The sequence below is a fragment of the Pelodiscus sinensis genome, chromosome 14, assembly GCF_052426305.1.
Source record: "Pelodiscus sinensis isolate ZL-2025 chromosome 14, ASM5242630v1, whole genome shotgun sequence".
NCBI classification, from domain to species: domain Eukaryota; kingdom Metazoa; phylum Chordata; order Testudines; family Trionychidae; genus Pelodiscus; species Pelodiscus sinensis.
In genome coordinates, this window is record NC_143065.1 from 3,056,700 (window position 1) to 3,071,796 (window position 15,097).

General features: G+C 40.3%; 1 protein-coding gene across 5 annotated transcripts in view; it reads right to left on the bottom strand.

The window, feature by feature from the left end:
- OTUD7A (OTU deubiquitinase 7A) overlaps window positions 1-15,097 on the bottom strand; it is a 227,748-nt gene that overhangs the window by 95,867 nt on the left and 116,784 nt on the right. For 4 of the 5 annotated variants that reach the window (XM_089781887.1, XM_075897706.2, XM_075897700.2 and 1 more), the window contains one exon: window positions 6,111-6,265. In XM_089781887.1, the coding sequence (XP_089638013.1) occupies window positions 6,111-6,261 (151 nt within the window). In that variant the 5' untranslated portion in view covers window positions 6,262-6,265. Of the gene's footprint in view, window positions 1-6,110; window positions 6,266-12,194; window positions 12,345-15,097 lie in introns of those variants that run through there. The other variant, XM_025178331.3, reaches the window with a different exon arrangement.

Below are 15,097 nucleotides of genomic sequence, written 5' to 3' on the forward strand. Positions count from 1 at the left end.
CTGGGGTTAATAAGGACACTACAACACCTGCATATGTTCTGTTTTTGGGACTATGAGACTGCCTTTCAGGTTTCTAAGACAAAAATTTGAATCAGCTCAAGTCAGAGGTTTCTCCTCAGAAAATAAACTCTCTTAGAAAAGAGAACACTTTTCCCTAGTGAAAATAAACTTTCATATATTTGATCATTGGTATTTCCGTGGAATGCAATAAGGACAGGAACAACAAAATCATATTGATGTAGATCTACAGACTATAGAGTGGCTGATGGAAGCTGCTATGACAGACAGGTCTCCAAGGGCTATCTAAAGTGTGCCAGTGGCTGCACCAACATACAAAGCAGCGCAGAGAATGCAGGTAGTGGTTTACAGACATTTTAAAGCCCTTCATGTGTTTATAGTTTAGTCACTTTTCTTTCATAACAATTCAGGGAGGATTAAAAATCCATAAACATAGCTCATTTTGTTTTTGTTGTAGGCCAAAACTACTCCTTGTTCCTTTCCAGGAAGAGTTACTTGTGGTTCTTTAGCTATGTTGTTCATATATACATTCCACTGATGGTGCACATATATTCTGTGTATTTGAGTCCTTTGTTAATATAGAATGTGGATATTATGGGACTCCATAATAGGGTGAAAAAGGGCAGGTTGTGTAATATGGACAAAACATCTCAAATAACCACACTTACTGTAACCGTTTCTTCTTTGACTCCTTGTCATTTACATCCCACTTATAAAAAGTAACAGAGAGGTAGCCGTGTTAATCTGATCTTGGTAAAACAAAAAGAAAAAAAATTATGTAGCGCTTTAAAGACTAACAAGATAGTTTAGTAGGTGATGAGCTTTCATGGGGCAGACCCCCACGAAAGCTCATCACCTAATAATCTCTCTTTTTAGTCTGTAAAGTGCTACATCGTTTTTTCCCTTTTATTCCACTTATAGTGAGTCACGAGTAGTGACTGTCTGATGGAGGTGGGTGGTAGGTGTCCAAATAAATAATAATGATAAGACAGCCAAGCATCGGATTATGATGCTTTTGTAATGGTGTAACGCTGTGTAAAGGCTTGTCTAGAACTCCATATAGCTGCCGTACATCTCTCTTCTATGGGCACATACCTCAAAGAAGCTGTGGCTGAATTTTGAAGGGGATTCGGGAAAAGGAGGAGAATGCTGAAGAGAAAACTCAAGCCTCACAGACGCAAGCTGGATTGAAGAACTGTGGGGGTAGACTGCTGGGAGAGGAATGTGTCCAGTGGAAGCTTGTGACTAAACAACTAGACAGGTGAAAAGACCAGCGCGTAAAGGAGAAATAGATCTCAGGAACAGGTTTGCTGAGCTGGAAAATGAAAAAGGGGCACAGCAGGCCATTACTTAAGAAGGGAGAGCAAGGAAGAAGAGAAGAGCAGCTACTCCTGCAAAACCCAATGAGATCAGATCCCAGGAGGATACAGGTTGACTTGCAGAAAATGGTGAGTGAGAACAAAAAACAAGAGGATGAGCAAAACTGCATGAACATTAGAAAAGACAGGGCTATGTAACTAAAGACTGCCTACTAACAAGAATGCACAGGCCTGTCACAAGAGCTGATCCTGAGACCAGAAGGGTGTGCTGCCTGCCAGAAGCTAAGATGCGGGATATGGACCTGAGGCTAAAGTGGATCTTAATGGGTGCTGGAAAGAATACTACTCAGAATTATGTGATATAAATTGGAGGTCCCACACCTACTAATAATGACAGAGCCCCAAATATCTCTGGATGAGATAGCAGACAGATTTCTTCACCAAATAGTCACCTCACCAACAAGAGGAGGTGCTGTTTTAGATTTAGTATTGGTATGTAGCATGGATCTCAGAGAACTGGCTATAAAAGACAGCTTTAGAGAATCATGAGGTAGTTCAGTTTACATTAAATGGAAGGATAAACAACAATAGGTCTATGTAGGCCCAGCTGGCTTAGTCCTGGGCCCCAGCCCTGTGTTCAGGCTCACAACTAAACAGTTAAGGGTCCCCTTTCAGTCTGAGTACGGGGCGGGGCAGGCATCCAAAAGCATTTCAACAGTCTGTAGGCCAGCCCAAGCCCTGGGGCAGCATGGGGCAGGATAACAAACACACAATAAGTAGCCTTTAAACCAGCCCTTAAACCAGCCCAGGCCCTAGTGCATGGTGGGGCAGGCACACAAACAATGGTTCACAAGTTCAGGTAGGCCTGGGCCCTGGTTCAGAGCAGGGCAACAAATAGTTGAAAGGCTCAGGCTGAGTGGGGAGGTGGGGTCAGGTCGTCTTGCTGGCTGAGAGCCAATAAGCGCAGGGGGTTGATCACCACAGGGGGAAACCTGCCACTCAAGGTGAAAGGCAGCAGGGGAGACACAGGCTCATCTGCTCCACTGCATCCCAGCCCAGGGCCCTAAGAGTGGCAGCGTGGGCTGCCACTGGGTCACGGGAATCCTGGCCACAACACGTTAACCAGTTGACCTCCATCTCGTCAGCCAACACAGTGACAGCTATCCCATGGCCGCTTCCTAGTCCCCACTGGACTCCTCAGAGGCCACTGGGGATGATGGGGTTGGCACAATGTCTATGGGCTCTGGGTCCTGATCAGTCAGTGGTCCAGGCAACTCAGGCCAATCTCCTGGGTCCAGCAGCTGCTCTGGCCATCCAGGCCAGTCCTCGGGACTTGTCAATGACTGGGGTGGCCCTGGCCAATCTTGTGGGTTTGGCAGTGGCCCAGGAGGCCCAACCCTGTCTCTTGGGCCTAGCGGGGGCCCTGGCGGCTCAGGCCAGTTCTCCCTTCTCAGGCGGGTTAGCAGGGCTTTCCTCCTGGGGAGCTCAGGTGGAGCATCTGGCTGGCTTGGCAGCCGGACTCCAACTCAGCTGTGAGCTCCTCCTTTTATACTTCCTGCCCTGCCTTTCTGCTTCCTGTGGGTGGGGCTGGGTTATTCTAGCATCGGCCCCCAAAGGGTTTTTAGGGAGTGTTTCCCCTTCCGGGTCAGCGCGAGGCCATGTTGACTCACTATACTCTGCAATTAGGGCTCATGATTTGAAAAGGGCAAACTTTAAACCAGTGGTCCGCAATGCGGTGCCCACAGGCACCATGCCGCCCGCCTAGTGACCAGGGCTGGTCCAAGCCATTCTTACGCCCCAAGCTCTGGGCACCCAGCAGCCGCAGAAGGTTGGGGACCACTGCAGTTTAAACCAAAGTAAGGGAATTAGTTAGGAAAGTAGACCAGACTGAAGAACTCAGGGATCTGAATGGGGTGGAAACTTGCAATTGCTTTAATTCAAAGTTGCAGAAGCCATCTGAAGCCTGCATCTCAATCAAGGGAAAAAAATTCATGGGAAAGGGTTGCAGAACAAACTGGATGAGCACGCATCTCAAACAGGTTATTAAAAGAAAGCAGAAAGTCTACAAGGAATAGAAGATCAGTAAGAAAAGCTCTCCTGGAGGTCAGAATGGGTAGGGGAAAAAAGTAAGAACTGCCAAAAGCCAAGCAGACGTGGACCTTGCAAAGGAAATTAAAACCAACAGTAAAAGGTTACAAAGCCATATAAATAAAAAGAAAACCAGGAAAAAAGAAAGTGGAAACACTAAATGCTGTGGATGGGATGCAGATTAAAGATAATCTCAGCATGGCACAATATCTAAAACAAATACTTTGCCTCAGTTTTAACAAAGGTAATGAGGAGCAAGCAAACTGGCAGGGTGATTAATAGAAATAAATATATTTAAGTAGAAATACCACAGCTGAGGTGAAAGTCAAACCCAAACAGCTTAATGGGACCAAATATGGCTGTTGGTGGGCACCCAAGAATAATAAGGAACTGGCACATGAAACTGCAAGATCATTAGCAAGGATTTTTAATGAATTCATATATGTGTGGGTTGGACCATGTGATTAGAGAACTGCTAATATAGTATCTATTTTGACAAATCCTTATGTGTTGAAAAATCCTTATGAAAATATCTTAAAATCAGAAGATTACATTTTATCTTCATAAGCTTGAGGAAATTCCTGAGAGACCAAATACTAAGAATTTGGAGTGTCTGTCTAATGCAGTTAAACACTATGAATTAGACCATTAAGAATAATTAAACTGCTTGTTGTCAACTTCTTTGTTAGTCTTTTCAATATAGCTTTAGTCACCTACTACAAATGGAGATAAATCACCAACCCAACCAATAACAGTATTACTTATATATAGCCTTTGATGGAAATTTACAAAGCACATTGCAAACATCAGTTTTGCCCAGTAGCACACCTAGGAAGTAGGTACATCCCCTTGTCACAGGTGAGGAAAACAAAGCAAAGATAGCAGAGAGTCAGCCGCATCCTGCCACTCTGACAGACAGACTCCAGCTTCTAGACAACCTTATGCCCCTACAGTAAATAATAAAATCACCTGCCTTTTGCTAAGAAAGGGGTGAGCATATCCTTTTTAAGGAAGCCTTAAGATGCAAGTAAGTTTGTCCTCTAATAGATTTAAGAAGCCTCCTTGTACAGATGCAACATTTATAATAATGAGACATTTTTCAAAGATATTTGGCTGTAAACCCTCTCATTGAATGACAGATCCAGCGGGCACTCAGCTGAGGGGAGTAATTCTCTCTGAAGGAGATGACCAAGATGCAAAGGAAAGAAAAAATAACCCCGTCTGCCAACTGACATACTGCTCACTTACTCTAGGAGAACATGGAGTGGGAAGGAAGGAGACTCCTCTATCAGCCCACAAAGGGAGTTGTGGGTGGGTGAGAGTAACTCCAAGTATGTGTGAAAGAACCAACCAAAAATTCTTAAACTTTTCTTCTACCCAAGGAATACAGACATTTCTGCTTGTGGGACACTGGCAAACATATGTCCCATGCCATATGCACAAGCAGCTCAGCTATTTTTGCTATTTAATTCCCTATGTCACCTAGTGAGCCTTGTCCCTGAACAAGTCAGCTTAGCACGCAAGAGGTTTGTGCATCCAAAAAGCCTCATAATGTTACCACTGGACAGGGCTGTTAGTATTCAAAGTATTAAAGAACTGTCAAGTCCTCTTCAATCAGAACCCAGTTCTGCACCCTGACTAACTATACTTTACTCCGTCTCCATGAACAGACTCTCTAAGATGGGGGCACAGTTCTTCCATCCCCCAAGCGAGCCAGGCTGAACAGCCATGTCATAAAGATAATGATGGACTTCAGCCCATTATGGCAGATCAGTCAGACAAAACAAAGGTCTTTTGTTACATTTAGTGAGTGCTAAGGATAACATTCACAGTTGCATGTTCTAAGGACTTATTTTTATGTAATACGGATGTCTTGGGAACCAAAACAAGTATGACATATTGTAAAACTGTACACCACATCATATACAATTCAGAGTTAACACCGTATCATTCCTTATTATCTAAAAAGCATGGAGTAAGGAAAATATATTACATCAGATAACTTTAAATTAAATATTATTCAAGCCCAGCTGCTATTACACTGATCTGCCACTGTGACCAGGAGATATATTCACCAGTATATTTAAAAAACAAACAAATAGTAGGTGCTCTGTATATGCTGAAATGTGACTATACAGGGAAAAACAAATATTGGCCCTTAACACGGGAGTCTTTTTATAAATATAACATTAAAACATCTTTAACATTTGGCAGCACCTACAGCCAGCCCAGATCAGAAGACACACAAAACCAATCCACATCAGTCTCACTATTAACGAACATGACACAAAATTCAGGATGGATTTCCATATTAGAAGATTAAGGTAACTAATGAAACCTTTCCTTCATACTCTCAGACTTTCTTTTGATGACTAATGAGCATGGCAGGCAGCTCAAAATGACAGAGTCTGAACCTAGGTGAAAGACTTTCCCCTCACTTTTTAGGTAAGAATATAAATCATCTAGAGCACCACCTTTACCACAGTAACAGAAAACAGCTGCATTGATATAATCTTGTGTGATTAAACTGCCAGACGTATTGGCTTTTTGGCAGAGATATCCAGGAATCAATGATTTAACAGACTATACTAGATACTTTTAAAGACTGTTTCACCATTTACAGACTACTGCATGAAAGCAATAAATATGAGGAAAAAGTGCTAAAGGCTTATGGGGTATGCTTACCTTCCAGCAGGTCTCTTGCCAGACCTGGTTCTGCCCCTGTGGACCGAACAAAGTCTGACAGGACCGCGTCCATATCAAGAGTCATGTGATCATGTAGAAGTGCTGCCACACACGCAGCGGTAGCAGGATTGGTTGGTGGTCTACAAGGCATCCATCTATAAATGAGAACAAAAATACAGTTTTAGATGTATCGATCACAATATGCTATAAAATAATGGAAATCATACTTTTTTTCCGGAACAAAAAACACGCAATTACAAATTTTAATAAATGACAAAAAAGGTCCAAGTTACAATGATTAAACAAAGAAAAGAAATTTACATAAATACCATGTTAATTGCATTTATGATCTGCATATGTTTAAGCTCACAGTCTGTTCCAGTGACTGAGTATTTTAATGACTAGTTCTCATCTTTCACACTTTCTGTGCTCTTTTCACTTTTTTTTTTCTGTACAACTTTTCAGTGCACAAAGAATTTACAAATTTAAAACTTCATAACAACAAGGTGTTAAATGTCAAAGACTCCAAACAGGCACATGCTTAACTCTAAGCGTGAGAATTGTCCCATTGGTTCAGTTAATGTGCGCAAAGTTAAACATATGTTTATGTGCTTATCTGGACCAAGGCCATATTGCATGACCTTCATGACCTTCGTGTTTACATACTTTGAATATAATACTTATATTAGAACTCATTATTTGTTCCCTTATTTGTCTCAATAGGTGTACCAATACATAGGTATACCAATACATAGGAAAATTTCTATATTCCCTGCCTTGAAGATGCGCTGGATAGGGAATCCGAGTTTTCCCCCATTTCTTTTGAACTACTGCTGTCTTCCTCGTAGAAGTACTGTGAATCACCACCACAATCAGCAGCAGCAGCAGCAACTTGTACCTCTTTTGTTTGAGAAGCTGCATTAACCAGCCTGCTAACCATTTTCAGCACTGTATCTCTTTTAACTACAATAATGATGACAACCACAATGAATGGAATGACTCCAAAAGCTACTACTAAGCCAATTTCCAGATCATTACTGCTCATATTTCCTGGAGGTGGTAGGTATCTCTTCTCCCCCGTTCCTCTCTATCATTTGAGTTGATAGTCTGGAGGGGCCCACACATCTTTACAATGGCAGTTTATCTGATTGGTTGTACATACCTTTTGGCATCACAATCAGTGACATGTGCTATTAATACAAATCTTGTCAGGACCACACAAAGCAATGCAGCATCATTTATTTTTCCATCTCAGCATGATTAATAACAGCTAAATACATTTTGAGGATAACACTGTATGCTTCTTAAAGTCACTCTTACATGCCTAGTCTTTATAAACACTTTTCTAGTTTCCCTCAAATGTAATGACTATTAAAACATAAATCCACATATTGCAAAATACTGCACATCACACCAACCACCCTCAAATCTAACTGGAATGGAATTGACTATTTGCTAACTAAATTCAATTTCACCCTGAATTCAGTAATTTTCAGGCAAACAGTAAATCACATTACTATAAATATCACAGACACAATTGTAGTGTAGTAATCCCAGTATCCTCTATACATGGATTCTTTCTACTACTGAGTTTCTGGTGATGGAACTCCCCAACAAACTAAGAAGTCAAACAACGACCATAGACACACACAGAGAAATTCTGGCCCTAATGAAATCAATATCAATTTTGCCATTGACTTCAATGGGATTAGGATTTCAACCATGCCTTCTGCTTGTCTCAGATGCAACTATAGATCATGTTAATACAATTAAAATTATCTCAATGATTAATTAAAACACAATCAACAAAATCTTTACTTAAAAGCCAATAACCAGATATTTTACAGAAACTGTTCCAGGCCAGCTAAACTAATTAATTATTTCATAACAGGTGAAAATAATTGTTAATTATTTCATATCACAATAGACCACCTTTTTGTTAAAGAAAATCTTCCTGAAGTGGTAGGAAGTCAGGTTTCCTTTGCAGAATGATTCACTTGTTTCATGGCAGAGTGATGCAGTATGTGTTCAGCAGCTTACTGTAGGTTGTTTGTATCATCCAGTTGCTGAGAAAAGTAACAATCACACCAGTATGTGACAATGACTCATGGCCTAGGAACCAGCACGTAGCAGCTAATGGAACCACAATCATAGCTGATGAAATGCAAATGTATTCTTGTTTTTTGTACAGATAATGGATTTTTATACGAGCAAGTATGCAATTAAATCTTAAGCAAGTGAAGTATTTTCAACTTAGAAAAAATGCTCTAGAAGCCCCCTTTGCCTATTATGTACTAAAAACCACCTGTGGAAACAAAACAGAAGGGGCTTTTCATTTTCTGTCACCCACAATTTCTCTTGTACAGCATCAAAGCAAAAATAATTGGGAAGGAAAATGCAATGTATGTCCCATGTCTGGCATTTCTTCAGAGGCACAACATAAACAAGCCTATGTGCAATCAGGAGGTTTTCTTTAGTATTTTACTTTTATTGTTCACCAAGTAAAGGGACCTTAAAATAGAAGTAGCTTTAGGAGAAAATTATCCCCTGCCGCTTTTAAATCTCTCCTATGTTTGTTTTTTCCCTCCTAAATACCCTTGGATCTGAGGAAAGGTATAGCCATTAGTGATACAAAATATACACTTTTGTTATGAGAGATTTTCTTGATAAGTCAATGGGTAAGAGACGACAATCCTTCTTACTGTAGCTAATACCCATTATTGATTATTTCCTGAAGAAGTAGAAGTTAATCGACTTTTAGAGACAACTCTCCCTGCCAAAATTTAGAGCAGTTGTTTTTAAGAATAGCTGGAGCAAACATATTTATCATATCGTCAGTATTCATTTTAAAGGGTTTTTGAGGATCCACAACCTGTATCATAGCACATGTGTGTATATATCCATATGTACAAACACACACAAGCTCTTCAGAAGTTTAACAGCTGTTGCTCAACATTGTCAAAAAGTTAGGAATGTCATGAAAGACAGTAGGTTCAGACAGTAGTTCTCACCATAGGATATTTATTATTAAATACCTTGGATTTATTAGACAGCATGTGTCTCTTCTAAAGCAGTTTATAAAATTAAATTTGTACATATGCTACAAAATGATCATTTCACCAACTGGGAAAGCAATTGCTACATGGGGGATTGGTTTGTCCCTCTTAAAGATGTGTTGTACAAAAGACCTTGAAAAATGGATCGATTCAAATTGTAAGTGTTTGAGATAAAGCCAAATGTGATCTGGCAATCTAGGCCACATACATTTTTATTTAATTTAATTTACCTACATTGCACTCGTTATTGTGCTATCAAGCTGCATTTCAGAACCAGGTAAAAGAACCATCTGGATCACAACTTTTAGCACAATTGGGCAAGGGAAAGGTATAACATTTTTAAAAAGATCACACAAAACTAGTAATAACAAAGGGGAAACATGAAAAGATTTACAGGACCTCTTAGAAGCAAAATGCAAGCACTTCACAAAAGCCAATTACTTTGACGGATTATGGCTAAATTTGACTGTAGGGCTACTATACAGTAGATGATTTTTTCAAACTATTTTAAACATGATGTTCAAAGACAGTAATGTTGCTGCTTCCAGTATTTTCCTAGTAAACACACATTCATTTCTAAAACAGATGTATACAAGGGGGGGAGGAGAGAGACAAGAGAACATTGTAACCAAAAATCTGCATACTTAATTTTCTTTATGACAGGGAGAATGGCTGAAATAAACCTGAGTATTTTCTGTAATAAGATGCATACATTCAGAGTCAAGTTTAAATAGCTTGTTGAAGATGAATGATACAGGGCATTAGTAAATTTCAGATCTTAATCATAAATGACTCACCTGGTAGTAAAACGTTTTGCAGTTTTTTGACACGTATTTTCAGCGTAGTGAAATATAATAATTAATTAATGTGGGGGCCAGATCTTTCAAACATTTGGAAATTTCAGCTATATGTCAGTCTGAATAAGTTAACTCCTGGATTATCACTATACTAGCAATATTTCTGTATTTTTAATACTAAGTTTCCCCTTCCATAATTTCAAAAATTTTCTGAAAAAACACTTCAGACTTGGAAATATTTTGTGACATAATATATGTTCCACATTCCCAAGGTTCTGTTGAGTAAATGGGCAAAGCAAGTTGCCAGTTAAACTCAGAAGGCTTGCATAAATCGAAAGAGGTATATCATAGTGCCAATGAGGGATCCGAACAGGTTTGAAAAATTAAGACCTAATGACTAGCATACAGTTTCAGTTGTAAGCAACCTATAAGTATCACCTATGCCCCTCACAGATACACATCAATGTGGCTGAAAGCAACACATTATTAAGAATTTATGGTGAGTCAATATTACAAAATGTGCACGGGCAAAACGGTAGGGGGAAAGCTCAGGCACCACTGAAGTTAACTGCAAAACTTCCATCGACTTCACGTACCACTGTACGTTAGGCCTCAGTTAGTCAGGGAGATAGACTGTATGACCTAGTAAATCTTAAAAGTTTGGATTCGTATCTCTAACTCATTAAGGGTTCATCTACACTGCAAGGCTATCCCGAAATAGCTGCCTTGTATCTACAAAAGCCACGTTGTTTTGAAACATTTTTTTTAAATAACGGACATGCTATTTTCCCATCCCAGTAAACCTTGTTTCATGAGGAATAAAGGATGGCTTGAAATTGCGCTTTATTTTGAAATTTGGCGCTGTGTAGATGCACCCTAAAACTTCCTTTTCTTCGACAGTAAAATCCATCCACATCTTACTTGTCTTTCCCTTCTCAGTCCCACACCTCAGTCCACCCTATCAATAAGGCCCATCTTCTCCTCACAGCTGCTGCGATCCATTGAACCTTCCCAATTAATGACTCTGCCTGTTCAAAATGTTTGTCAAAACTATGCAACAAAATGACCCCACCTCTTCAACATCTACTTTCTACACCAAAATGAAATAAATGAAAATCACAAAATCTTCATCTGAAAATTTCCAGGTTGAGTTTTCAGTTTAAAAACTCCAACATTTCTGTAGAGGAAAACCACCCCCAGCATTTTAGACCAGCTCTTCTCATGACCTACCCACCCTTTTCCCCAATTTAATTTTTATGACTGACTGCTCAGTTAAATAGTTTTCCTTCCTGATAATAAGACAGAAAGACACAAATCAAGGAACTATGTTTAGCTGATTTAGTACTACTCAAATCATTACACCAGCCATGAATAAGTTGACAGTCCATCTATCATGTGTGACAGATGGGACCCACAACACTTCATTGATGTTTGCATTTGGAATGGCCCATCAGAGAGATGGAACATGTTCAAATCTAAATCTGGAGTTCAGCTCCTAGGGGGCTTGGTCAAGGCCTCTCGCTAGCTTAATATCTGAGGGATGTCCAAGACTGGCAGCACTAGAAATTGAAGTCCTTTGCACAAGACAGGTGCAATACACTACCACGATGTACTCATTGGGTCCAAATGAGGACAAGTCCACAGGCAAGTAGGTAAAGGCTGTGTCTACACTGGCATGAATTTCCGGAACTGCTTAAAACGGAATAATATTCTGTTTTCAGTTTTTCCGGAAAAGGAGCGTCTACATTGGCAGGCTGCTTTTCCGGAAAAGCCCTTTTTCCGGAAAAGCGTCTGTGGCCAATGTAGAGGTGCTTTTCCGGAAAAGAGCCCCGATCGCCATTTTTGCGATCAGGGCTTTTTTCCGGAAAAGACTACTGAGCTGTCTACACTGGCCCTTTTCCGGAACAGTGTTCCGGAATAAGGACTTATACCCGAGTGGGAGCAGAATAGTTTTTCCGGAATAGCGGCTGATTTTGTAACAGTAGAGCATTGTTGCTTTTCCGGAAATTCAAGGGCCAGTGTAGACAGCTCACAGCTTATTCCGGAAAAGCGACTGATTTTCCGGAATAAGTGGCCCAGTGTAGACACAGCCAAAGTGTTCTCTATTCTCATTTGGTCTCTGGCCTCAATTTAGAGGCTGACACTTAGAGGAATTACTGGTAATGGGATTTTGGAATAAAGAGACCTGACATACATTTCATATTGATCACCAAATTAATTTTTTTGCTCACATTGATAACTTTTGATCAGCCTCAACTTGGGGAAGACTCAAAACACTGACTTAAAAGTCAATAGCCCTTAAATCCAAATATCCTGAGCCATCCAAGCCACAATATAAATTAAGCAGAACAAGATTTTCCTGGTAAGCTTGAAACCCTTTCTTGAGCTGGAAAGAAAGCCAGAACCAATTATCAGTGCATTTATGACATCATGAAACACCTCTGCATTGCTCTCATGGTGACAAGAGTCATCAGAACCCCATACTCTGTGTGTGTCAACAGTCTTATAGCTCACATGTAACTCATAAGTTGCACCAAAGATTATGTCAAAAGCCTAACTTCCCCCCAAAGAGAGGTTGCTTTCTGTTGTAGACACTTCATCTTCTAAGATCCAGACATTCAAATAAAGAATACTTGGGCATTCTATTGTTAATGCTCCTCTGGGTGATGTGAGAAGAGAAGGCAACAGAGGTAAGAGAAGGTAACTGGTTTCAGAGAGGTAGCCATGTTAGTCTGTTTCAGCAAGAACCACGAGGAGTCCTGTGGAACACTAAAGACTAAAAATGTATTAGGGCATAAGCTTTTCTGAGCTACAGCTCACTTATAGACTCAGACTTTAAGGTCAGAAGGGACCATTATGATCATCTAGTCTGACCCCCTGCACAATGCAGGCCACAGAATCTCACCCACCCACTGCTAGAATAATCCTCTCACCTATATCTCAGATATTGAAGTCCTCGAAATGATGGTTCAAAGACCCCAAGATGCAGAGAATCCTCCCGCAAGTGACCCGGGCCCCATGCTACAGAGGAAGGCAAAAAACCTCCAGGGCCTCTGCCAATCTACCCTGAAGGAAAATTCCTTCCCCATCCCAAATATGGCGATCAGCTGAACCCTGAGCATGTGGGCAAGACTCACCAACCAGACACCCAGAAAAAAGTTCTCTATAGCAACTCTTATCTTCCCACCCTTGGCCTATTTACCACTGATAGTGAAAGGTCAATTAATTGCCAAGATCATGTTATCTCATTATCAGATGCATGAAGTAGAAGCTTCAGTGTGGCAGGGATTTATACATACATGCAAGCATGTAATTACAATTCCCCCTTAAGGTATTCTTAACTTCTTATCAACTGCTGGAAGTGGGTCACATCCACCCTGACTGAATTAGCCTCATTAGCACTGATCTTCCACATAGTAATATAACACTCCCATCCCTGCATATATGTATAAATCCCTGCCATACTGAAGCTTCCATTTCACTCATCTGACAAAGTGAGCTGCAGCCCAGAAAAGCTTATGCCCCGATACATTTTTAGTCTTTAAGGGGCCACAGGACCAGTGTTTACACTGGTAACTGGACTAAAGGCCACAGCTGAAATTTGTGCTGAAATAGACTAAGTCAAAGTGTGGTGTTATCCCCCACTGCCAATGCTCCATATACAGTAACCAATCAGAAAACCCAAGAATATCTACTTCTTGGAGAAAACAGAACCACTTCTGATTTATGAGAACTCTCTCACCTCTGTACAAGAGAAGCGGTGTATAACAGAAGCCGGTTAGCTCTGTTCTCTCAGCTTTCTTCAATTTAGGCAAGAATTAATCTTTAAATCAGACTTTCATAAAGGTCCTTCTTGCCAGAAAGCCACTTTTAGCAATAAAAACACACCCAGATGGGAAAGGAAAGAAGGACTTAAGCAAGGAAAGAAAACAAACTTTAAGGAAGGAGACAGTGTGACTCACTATGAATTAAAATTCGGAATCCAGCTGGCTGCCAGACTTTTTGTTCTAACCAAATAAACACAGCACCTCCCACACTACCAAACCATCACCATGTTTGCTCCTGATAGCAACTGTAACTTTTAACACTTGATATCTGCTCCAAGTGGATATGAAATATTACGAGAGTGATCATCGGCCTATGAAAGCACAGTCTTCCTCAAAGAACAACATTCATCTCATGGACAAGAATAAATGCATACATAAATTTGATACTTAGCACCTGAGTATTTTCTTTATACAAAATCAGAACCTTCTTAGAATAAGAAGTTGTACTCCATTGTGAAGGACTACAAAAAGTGACTTTCAGAAATGCCATGCTTTTGGCATCTAATGGACAAAGGGGTTGAAATTGCATGCAAAATGTTTCCACTTCTAAAGACTTCAAATTAAAAACAAAGACAGCTCATAAAAATACACTCAGAAACCAGACAAAGCCCAGTTAGCAGAAAGGCTTCCATCAACTTTAATGGGCTTTGGCTCTTGCAGCCTTTAAGACCAGAAGGGGCCATTATGATCATAGTCTGATCTATGAGCTATCAATGTCATGTAGTCATGCAATCCCAGAATGCCTCAGGTGAGGTATTTCCAGAAGAGATGGGGAAGTATTTCTACTATTATCCAAGGCATTCGTGAAGACCTCATCTGGAATAGTGTGTCTAAGTCTGGTGTCCCATGCTAAAGAAATGTGAATTCAAACTTGAACATGTGAAAAGAAGGGTTCTAGGATGGTCAGAAGAATGGGAATCTATCTCAAACAAGAAGAATTATGGAGCTTAGATTGGTTAGCCTAACAAAATAAAGACTGAAGGGCAATATAATTGCAAGGTGGACACTGGGAAGGGGGAGGAGTTATTTAAATAAGGGCCAATGCTGGCACTAGACCAAATGCCTATAACTGGCTATCGATAAGTTTAAACTTTAAATCAGATTAACTTTTCTAGCCTACTGAGGATTAAGATTTGGAATCTTCCAAGGGGATCAATGATTTTTAGACTGACCTTGACAAATTTATGGAGGGGGTGGTATGGTGAGATTGCTAATTGCAGACAAAGAAGGATCACATGCCATTGTAGGCAAATACATCCAACGGTTGGCAATGGGACACTGAATGATTATTTATTTTTTTAACATGA